Raw genomic sequence first — 10,677 nt, 5'->3', positions numbered from 1 at the left:
AGTTGTCGGACATGCCTGATGCGAGGAAAACACACTCCCAGCCCTAACACCTCCCTCCTGAACAGTGAATTAAAACTGGCAGCACAGTCGCCCTGTTTTAGAACAACTGTTTTCCTGTGAGTACCTGATGGACTGAAATGATTTACCCGTGTTGCTAGGAGCTTGGTCCTGAACGCACCCCGGGCCACCCACTAACGAGACGGTTGCTCATGGAAATAGTGTTGTGGAGCTAATCTTTCTATCCATGCAGAGATATGTGGCTCATTCCAAATATGTGCACACCAGCCTTACACCACGTGGGCCTCAGCTGGTGGATTCCAGTGAGGCTGGCCTGGCTTCAGCTTCTCAAAGCTCCCACATCGCCACCACTAAGAATCTGTTTTTCAAAAATCAAGCTAACCACAAAATGGAACAAACTATAACCACTGGTTACAACCCTGACATTCTGAAACTACTCATCTCCATTATTTTCTTTGCAGATTCAAGGTGTCACCCCCATAGATGTTTCCACGGGGATTTTCCTGTGGCCTGCAGGGGGACAGAAGAGGGGAGCTTACCATTTCTCCTGCTGTTCCGCTTTTTCCGCTTGCTGATGTAGAAAATGAGCAGCGCCACAAAGACCATCAGAAGGATGCCTCCTCCAGAAATGCCAGTGATGAGGTAGACATCCAGACCTTTCGCTGTAAGAGGAAGAGAAGTGGGGTGGGGGAAGGGGTCATGGGCAGAGAGATCAGTTCGTTGCCTGGACCGAGGACCCCTGCCTCCCGCATCATGCAGTTAATTGATGGGGACTTTTCAACCTTACAAGACCAAGTTCACAAAGGGTGGTGAATTCTGTCAATCTCTGAAGGGGTGCAGGGTCCAGGGTAAGCTGAAGGCTCCTTGGGAAGTGCTCTTGGGGACTAGAAGTGCCTGATTGTCCACGTGCCAAGGCCTGTCCACCACCCCCCATTGAGAGCATTGCAGAGCTTTAGATCTGAGAAGGAGTTTAGAGATAAGCTAGTGTAACCTCTACTTTCAAAGATGAGGCCCCAAGAGGGAGGATGAGCTGCCCAAAAAATATCTGTTTCTGAGCAGTTCCTTTAGGTAGCCCCGTCTTGATGTTTGTGCACTGTATCCAGCTCCCGTCTCCATCATCTCTCTTGCACCCTCTAGACCAGGCAGTTTCCATACTCAGGGTAAATATTTCACTTTGAGCAGTTCCTTTAGGTAGCCCCGTCTTGATGTTTGTGCACTGTATCCAGCTCCCGTCTCCGTCATCTCTCTTGCACCCTCTAGACCAGGCAGTTTCCATACTCAGGGTAAATATTTCACTCGTCTAGCCCAGCGCTCTGACCTCAAAGCCAGCACCTACTCCCAGATTTTCCCCGGCCCCATGAGAGAGACAGACGCACAGTGAATTAGCAACAGCAGCCGGTTGGGTTTTCAGTTCTCAGACCCTTAGTCGCTGTAATACAATGAGGAAAACAATGACTTCGGCATTAAGGGAAATGGGTTTGGATCCAGGCTCTTCTAGGCAAGAGCTGTGTGACCTTTGGCAAGTGACTCTGCCTCTCTGAGCCTGTTTCCTTCTTTGTAAAATGGAAATAATGAAACCTACATCACAGGGTGGCTGTTGAAAGTCAATCAGATAATGGATGTGGAAGTGCTTTGTAAACTGTAAAACAACACACCAATGTGAGGTCTTCCTCTTACTCGCGCTCTCTGCACTGGTGTTTCTGGGAACTGTTTCCCGGGAGGGGTGCTGGGCCATCTGTCCTTTGAGCTGACTCTCTAACTAATAGCAGTTAGAGAGTCAGCAGCTGGGGTGGGGGTCATGGGACTAGCCCATCTGGATAAGAAACTGGAGCTCAGCCCAGCATCAAAAAGAAATGCTTCTCTAGCCAAGCAATCCTAGGAAGAGACTGTTGTACGTGAAGCCCAGGATGGGCCCCAAGGAGCAAGCCGGAGGCCCAGGAACCAAACTTAGCAGGTTTTCTGAAGGCAGTAGTTTGTTCGTCCTTGACTTTCTTCAAGGCTCTCTCTGACCCATTCTTTGCCTGGCAGTCACCCACCCCTCTGTGCTCTGTGGATGAAGGAGCGTCCATTAGAGAGGCAGGGATATTCCTCAATCACTGAAACTGGGCCATGGAAGGATTTGGGGTCCTTTAGGCCCTGCTGGCCTGTGCGAGGGGCTAGGGCTGCTAGAGTTCATCTCGTGCTGGGCTGGGGACGTTCCAGATTTGACCCGGGGTGGGCAGGGCAGGCTTGGAATGAGTGGAGGAGTGTGTGTCTAAGTCATGCAGCCACCGGCTTATCTTCTGAGTCCCTGGCAGGGCAGACACCTCATCCTGGGTACACTTAGGAATGCAGGCAATGCCTTCCCCAGTCTGTTCTCAGGTTTGTCCAGTGTGGCCCCCTGGGATGCCTGGTGGTGCTCTAGGTGGGGAACATTTCGGCTTGTCTCAGAGGCAGCTGTGGCTCTGTCATTCAAAAATATGTCTGCAGTATAACTTCGTATAGCATACATTATACGAAGTTATACGAGAACATTTCGGCTTGTCTCAGAGGCAGCTGTGGCTCTGTCATTCAAAAATATGTCTGCACAGTCTCTAAATCCAACCACACTTCCTTCCTACAGTTCCTCTTGGAGGTCATGTACTGTAAGTTTATGGATGGAGTATTCCCTGTGTATCCGAGCCTGCCCCCTCCTCTTAGTGTTTTGGTTTTAAATACACATTCACCTTATCTGAGTCAAATGGTTAGAGTCTGGTCATTGGTCCTCTGTGCCTTGGCCTTTTAGAATAAAGTGTCCAGATTCCTTTTAAGGTCCTCAAGAGCAGCCCCTCCTTTTTAAACTCTGCTCCCCCCAACCCAGGTATTTATCTCATCTCCTTCGCAATGGTTAGAGTCTGGTCATTGGTCCTCTGTGCCTTGGCCTTTTAGAATAAAGTGTCCAGATCCCTTTTAAGGTCCTCAAGAGCAGCCCCTCCTTTTTAAACTCTGCTCCCCCCAACCCAGGTATTTATCTCATCTCCTTCGCGGCCCATCCCTGGACAGGCTCCTGGTCTACACCATAGAATTAGGGACATGAATGTGCCAGCCTTCAAACCTTGGCTTCTCCCAAGGTCCTCCCTCTTTCTTTTCTCCATTCCTAAGACACACACATTTTTATACAAATGGGATCTAGTCAAAAAAATCATGACGAGTAGGGTTGTCAGTTAAAATACAGGACGTCCAGTTAAATTTGAATTTCAGATAAGCAATAAATAATTTTTAGCATACATAAGCTCCAGGCAATACTTGGAACATACTTATCCTGTATTTCTATTCACTAAATCTGGCAAATTTGGACGCAAAACAGCTAGATAAGAAAAGTAAGTTCTACTGATGTACGCTTGAGCTGTGTATCTATAACTAACATTAATGTACTGTGTGTCATCAAATGGCTAGGAGAAAAGAGAACAAATATCCTTACCACAAAGAGATCATTTAAGTTTTATAACGGTGAATATGCTAATAACCATGATTTAATCATCATGCATTGTATACATGTATTAATATTGAACTCTGTAGCCTACAAATATATATAATCAATGTGCTTCAATAGAAAAATGAAATGAAATAATAAAATTTTTGGATTTAAAAAAAAAAGGCTCCTGAGAGGGGAGCGAAGGGTATGAGGTCAGGAGGGGCCGCTTTGCTCACTGTGCCTTATCGGTGCGGGGCTGTGGGAGGGTGGCTGGTGGGCAGGCACGAGGGGGTGAAGTGATGCTGGTCTAAGTCTGTGGCTGGCACCCTCTCAGATGCTCCCAGTGACCCCACCCCCTGGCACTTCCGCCTTTGCATAGTCCCCTGTGACTTACTGACTTATGTCTAGTGCACAGACTACAGCAGAGGCAATGGCATGCCACTCCTGAGATTCAGTTATAGAAAGACCGTGGATTTGTTCTGGGCACTCATCCTCAGTCTCTCTTAGACTGCTCCAGGGGACGCTGGCTGCCACATCGTGAGGCACCCCATGGCCCACGTGAGCTCAGTGGCCACGTGAGTGACCCTGGAAGTGAATCCAAGAGCCTACTCATCTGATAATCTGTGATCATGGAGCTCACGTTCTTTGTGGACCAGGATGCTACAGCCCAGAGAGGGAAAGACACTCTGTCAAGCTCATCCGGCTACATTTGGACACTCCCAAACTAGAAGTCTAGGCCCCTGGCTCCCAGGCCAGAGCTTTAACACTATAGCAGGCTGCCTCTCAAAAATTATTTCCGGGAGTCACGTCGAGCTGAGACATTGGTGATAAATTAGACTCCTGGAGTTTTGGGACGTTTTGGAGCTAGTCCCAGTGCCAGGCTGTCCTGCTGTGCGGCAGGGGGAGTGTTGCCTCACCCACTCCAAAGTCCTCCCTGGCCTCGAGTTCTCCCTTCCCCCATGCAATTGCCTCCCAGGGCTTCTACAGCCTTTCTACCCTTCCTCCTGTTAGGAGGTGCTGACCACTGACCATCTCCCCTCCAAAAAGGAATCTTTAGGGGAAAAGTTGGAATCATGGTCACTAACTAGCTCAGGGGCCTTGGGCAACTCAGTTTCCTTCTCCGGGAAATGGGGTTTGCATGAGCTTATCTCTACCATTCCTTCTTCTTCAATTCTGCAATTCTTTCTCTCAGAAAGGATCTTTTTAATTGCCTGAGGTCAAATTGTGCTCAGTGAGAGGACTCCCAGGATAGGTACCCATAGAACACCACCTCCTCTAAGGCTTCCCTTGAAGGTTTCCAGGAGAAAGAGATACGTATGTTTTCACTTCTTATCCTGGGCCAAGGCTGCCCCCCAGCCTGGCAGCTGTGCCCTGGAGCAGGCGTGCCTCTGCCTGCCGTGGGCCCGGCAGGCTGTGTTTATGAAGTAAATCCATGATGTAGACAACGCACCTGAACAGTTGATAGTCACCACACTGAATTCTTCACTGACGTTGTTACTTGCTGTGCACTTGAATGTCATCTTCAGGTTGCTGGTCCACTTCTTTGTGATGACCTTCTGATGACCTTTGCCAATGTGTTTCCCGCTTTGATACAGATTTAATTCAAGGTCAGTTCCTTTCACTACCTTACAGGTCAGGGTTTTGTTGACGCAATTCCAGGAGATATTTGGTTTCGAGACCATCTCTAAAAAGAGAATAAAGATCCAATTCATGTTAGGCAATTTTCTAATTTTAATAAATATACCTATTTATATAGGGGGAAATGGAGTCAATTTGGGACCAATGAACAATTTCAAAGGCCTGCTACTGCTGGAAAATTTGAAAATCATTTTTATTTTATTTTATTCACATAGAGCATTCAGAACAAGTTTATCTCTGATAAAGTTCATAGATACATTATGCGAGTAAAAAGTGTACTAAATCTAATATTTATGTGCTGTTTTATACCTTAAAATGTTTTCACACGTGTGATATCATTTCACCCTAACAAACAGAGGCTGACGTTTTACGTTTTTCTTCCCATTTACAGACAGAATGCCCAAGGCTCTGAGCGGTTCAGTGGGTGGTCTTAGGGCAGCACCTAAAAAGTGGCAGATCAGGAGATGAGCTCAGCCTTCTGAGTCCACGTTCAGAAGAATGGGTAAAAGTGTTACCATGCCCTGATCCCCACTCACCCCAGGAGCTTGAGGGGTGTGATGCTTAAAGAGCAGCCAGGAACCCAATCTTGGAGAAATCATTACATGTGTGGCCTGGGACCTTAGTCACTCTCTGCTTCCACCAGAGTCCTGGGAGCAGAGTGCTGGATGTCTAACAGCTCAAGGCCCTGCAGAGAAAGGGCACCAGCTTGGAAACCAGAGACTTGGTTTTGCCTTTTCCTAGCTCAAAGCTGAGTGTTTGCTAGCTCAAAGCTTGACTATTTACTGTGCCTCACTGAACCTCATCTATAAATGAAAGATAAGAAAAATATTCCCCACCTGTAACAAAAGGGATACATGCAGCAAACGGAAAATTGGTAGGTACTGATATTATGAGTGATGGTTCTCGCATTCATAATCATAAACTCTTTGCCTCTCCTTTTCCGTCATAATATTTAAAGGCTATGTCATAAAAGAAAAACGGCGGCCTTGGTGTTAGATGGTCAGGTGTGAATTCTAGCTCCTCTGCTTCCTAGTTGTGTGACCTTGTTCTTTTTCTCCTCTTCTGTTCTTTCTCTCATCCTCTACTCTCTTCCCCCAGCCTCGCCACCTTTTCCTCTTGGTTTCTCTACACATAATGCAGATGGACAGCTTATTTTTCAATGACTCCCTGCCTCTCTGACTTCCAGACAGTATCTTTCCCATAGACTGTCCCAGCCAAATTTCATTTCTGTCCCAATATACAGGCATGCAGAAATTAAGTTTCCTTTTCATCCCAAAATTCTGTGTGACCCAGAATGAAGAAAAAGAAGAAACATCAATATACAGCCACAGAGTCAGTACAGAGTGTAGGGGTTAGGTCGTGGTGTTACCTGTGTCTTCAAAATGAAGGTGTGAAAATACTCTTTTCTCTATAACAGGAACATCCAGACACCGTACAAATGGATAAAACATAAAAAATATTTAAAGCATTTTAAAAATCACCTACAATTCTACTATATTTTAGCTAAGGGGTGTGGTTTCTTTTTGGGGTAATGAAAATGTTGACTGTGGTGATGTTTTCACAACTCTGTGAATTAAGCAATCTCAATTCGATTGTGGTGATTGTTGCACAGCTCCGAATATATAAAAAGCCATTGAATTGTAAACTTTAAATGAACGAATTGGGGCTGGCTGATTAGCTCAATTGTTTAAACAACAGTGTTAAGACACCAAGGTCAAAGGTTTGGATCCCTGCACCAGCCATGCCAAAAAATTTAAAATATTAAAATCTAGCCAAGTAGATAAATAAACAAATGAGCAAATTGTATGGTATAGGAATTATATCTTAATGGGGCTGTTTGGAAAAATCAAAAAATGTCACCGACCCTGCCAAAAGGATCCCAGGTTTGGATCCTGACTTTGCTCCCATTAAGCAATGAGACCTTGGACAAGTCGCTTCCTTCTGGGTCTCTGTTTCTTTACAGAAAATAAAGGGATAATAACGACTACCTCTCAGGATTTCTGGGAGCTTTAAATAAGATCATGCAAGAAAGCACCTGACACCTAGCTGGTAGCCATTATCACCACCACAATACTAAATGCCACAAGAATGTGGAAGCACCAGTTCAAAACAGGACACTCCAGGCTTGCTGACTGGAGGATAACATCTGTGGCTCTCAGAGCCCATTACCAGAGGCCCCTTCCACATCCTTCTCAGCCCCGCTCCATTTCTGGAAGGTGCTCTCCATTTAAGGTTGTAAGACTAGGGTATGAAACGCTGTCATTTGTAGAGGAGCAGACAGTGTCTGGGCTTGTGGGCATGGGGCTGCTGCTAGGTCCAGGAGCTGAGAATAGGGCTGGAGGGAGAGCCTAAAGGGACAGTTCCTTGCCTCTGGCAAACTTTTCTGTGTGAAGCAAGGAAGTATTTATCTGCTCACTGCATCACTGGCCTGTGCTCAGGCTGGCCTTCCTGTCTTCCTCTCCAAGCCAAGTGCAGCTTCTTCCTCTCCCATCTTATCATTCCCTGCCAGTGTCCGCTGGACTTTCGACTTCAATAGCATTTCAATTCCGCTTTCTCTGTCTTCTCTCCTTCACGCGAGCCACCTTGCTTGTCCTTTCTCCACACACGCCCCATCCCCCCATTCTCATTCTCCCTCATTTTACAGGCACCCCTGAGTCTAGGCCAAGTGGTTTCCAACTTTGGCTGCTCATTAGAGTCACCTGGGAAGCTTTACAACCTACTGATTCCCAGGACTCCATGCCCCAAACTTCCGATTTAATTGGTCCTGGATGGGGCCTGGGCATGGGTAACTTTTGATAGCATCGCTGTTCATTCCAATGTGCGACCAGCATTAAGAAGCACCAACCAGCCCTTCTCCACTTCCTTTGGCTTATAGCAGCTGCTTTCTGGCTGGTCATCCCCACTTCATCTCCAATATCCACTCTGCCCTCCCAGTGCTCATTAGAGTCACCTGGGAAGCTTTACAACCTACTGATTCCCAGGACTCCATGCCCCAAAGTTCCGATTTAATTGGTCCTGGATGGGGCCTGGGCATGGGTAACTTTTGATAGCATCGCTGTTCATTCCAATGTGCGACCAGCTTTAAGAAGCACCAACCAGCCCTTCTCCACTTCCTTTGGCTTATAGCAGCTGCTTTCTGGCTAGTCTTCCCCACTTCATCTCCAATATCCACTCTGCCCTCCCAGTTACCTGCAGAGACATACAAAGCCACACCTTGTGGCTTTTTTCTATGCAGATCAGCAAAAATCACCTTCTACCTTCAATCACTGATGTTGAGCAGATCAGAAACCAGGGCTGCTTATCCTTACATTTGTTGTTTTTCAGCCCTTTCCTGCCATATAACTACTCCTTCAGGGCACCCTGGCTTGAAATTGGCTCTCTGGAGGAAAAGACCTACTGCTCTCCGGTAAGCCTCTCCTTTCCTGCCCTACGCCCAGCTCGTCCCTTCATCCCACACCTGAAACAGTCACCTTTTTCCTCTGCCCACCTGTCCCCCTCCTGGTGAATGGCACCTTAATTCAGGTTCTCTACCTAGCCCACATCCACGTAGCCACCTGAAGAGAGAGCTGCATCACCTTCTACCTTCAATCACTGATGTTGAGCAGATCAGAAACCAGGGCTGCTTATCCTTAAATTTGTTGTTTTTCAGCCCTTTCCTGCCATATAACTACTCCTTCAGGGCACCCTGGCTTGAAATTGGCTCTCTGGAAGAAAAGACCTACTGCTCTCCGGTAAGCCTCTCCTTCCCTGCCCTACGCCCAGCTCGTCCCTTCATCCCACACCTGAAACAGTCACCTTTTTCCTCTGCCCACCTGTCCCCCTCCTGGTGAATGGCACCTTAATTCAGGTTCTCCACCTAGCCCACATCCACGTAGCCACCTGAAGAGAGAGCTGTAGGCAGACAGACTTGAGGTCTCTCAGCTGTGTGTCTCCACATATGTGGATTCCACGCCACCCCCCACAGGACTGCAGTCTCTACTGGGGTAGGAGGATGCGTTAGATTTTCTTCAAAGTTCCCCTGGAGGCAGAAGCCAGGGCTGGGGATATTCAGAAATGCTATTTCCCAACTTGCTAAATAGCACCCACACTGAGGTGAATGAACTTAGGGAACGAAGACTTACCTAGAATCCTCAAATCGAATGTTTTTTCCAATACGTTTCTTCCTTCTTTATTATATATTGATACCTTGTAGTTATTGTTATAATTTCTGTCCAGATGTTTAATTTTCAGAGTTCCATTTGCTAATAACTCATATGTCTTATTTAGGTGGTAAGTTCCCTTGCTTGTTTTGAACTGTGCAACCTTGGTCTTGTTTGGTTCTGTGTCCCATCGTATATCATCAATATTGTCACTCATTTGAAAATTAGGAATGTTCAAGTTGACGTCCTGATCCAAGGCACCCCAGACGACTATAACCTTTTCGGCGACAGCACCTGTAAAAAGCAAAGACAGTCAGTCTTGGGAGTCACTGCCAGGGAAAGCTTGGCTGTGACCTCTTTGACTCTTAGGCTCACTTCACGGTCTCCGAAGACGCTTCTAACAGTGACTGTGGAAACCCACACACCAACTTACCTTTGGCAGAAAAGTTGAAAATCAGAAGGAAGCTGGCTAAAATTTTACAAGGGAGGCTCATCTTTGGGGTAGTTTTCTTGTGATTGTGAGCTCTTCTTGCAAAAGGAACTGAATGAAGTAGGACAGATGGAGTCCACCCCCTGAGAGCTTAACCACGTGCCTCTCTTTTTTCTTCCTCTTCTTTTTTTTTTTTTTTTTTTGTTGCTTTTTTGACTGCTGTCTACTAAGGGGATCTGAACCTTGACCTTAGTGTTATCAGCATCACGCTCTAACCAAGTGAGCTAATCGGCCAGCTCTGCTTCTTTTACGGTAGCATAGACTCCCCTGCTCCCCTACCCCCCCGCCCCCACAGCAAACAGATCCCTCTGATGCGCTCCTTTGCCGGAGCAGGTGTGTTTACAAGTGTGTGTTTTCTTACCGCATTTCGATCCTCACAGAAAAAAATTTGGGAGGGTGAGTGGATTTATCATCACCATTGAAAAGGAACTAAAAAGCTAAGTAAATCACCCAGGATCACCTTTATGTACGTGAGGAGCCAAATTCAACCCTGCAGTCCGTCTTCTATCCACTCAACTATATTGCCTCTAACAAGACCACATAGAAATATAGGTAGCTGTTCACAAGCAAATAGTATACAAATATTTATCCTATGATTATAGATATTAGAAAATGTATACGTATGAAATGATTAGAAAATGGATATATTCTCTTTTCCAAAAGATGTTTTTAATGTTCTGAAATTATTTTTGTGGTAAAAAGAAACAAATTGAGTCTCAGCTATAAATGCTTGAAATCTCCAAATCTTATATTTAGCTTACATTTTGCAATCCTATTGAAATTTACAGATAAAAAAAAACTTGTTCCAAAAAAAAAAAAAAAGGAGCATAGAGACTGAGATACTATTAAATAACCAGAACAAATGATTCAAACATAGTTAAGGTGAATAACGTTATAGATGGTTAAGGAAAGGGAGGAAAACAGAGAAAAAGAAAAGTGAGAGGGGACTGGGAGAGAAA

General features: G+C 46.0%; 1 protein-coding gene across 1 annotated transcript; it reads right to left on the bottom strand.

The window, feature by feature from the left end:
- Positions 1-481: 481 nt before the first annotated feature.
- LOC103607379 (T-cell surface antigen CD2-like) lies at positions 482-9,722 on the bottom strand. Its single transcript, XM_008591887.1, is given in 5 exon segments — positions 482-552; positions 555-680; positions 4,902-5,135; positions 9,211-9,522; positions 9,662-9,722. Coding segments are annotated over 5 exon segments (804 nt in total).
- Between the last annotated feature and the right edge of the window lie 955 nt (positions 9,723-10,677).

This window comes from Galeopterus variegatus, unplaced genomic scaffold (genome assembly GCF_000696425.1).
Source record: "Galeopterus variegatus unplaced genomic scaffold, G_variegatus-3.0.2 Scaffold7373, whole genome shotgun sequence".
Taxonomy (NCBI): Eukaryota; Metazoa; Chordata; class Mammalia; order Dermoptera; family Cynocephalidae; genus Galeopterus; species Galeopterus variegatus.
This window is presented reverse-complemented; position numbering and strand designations above follow the sequence as displayed.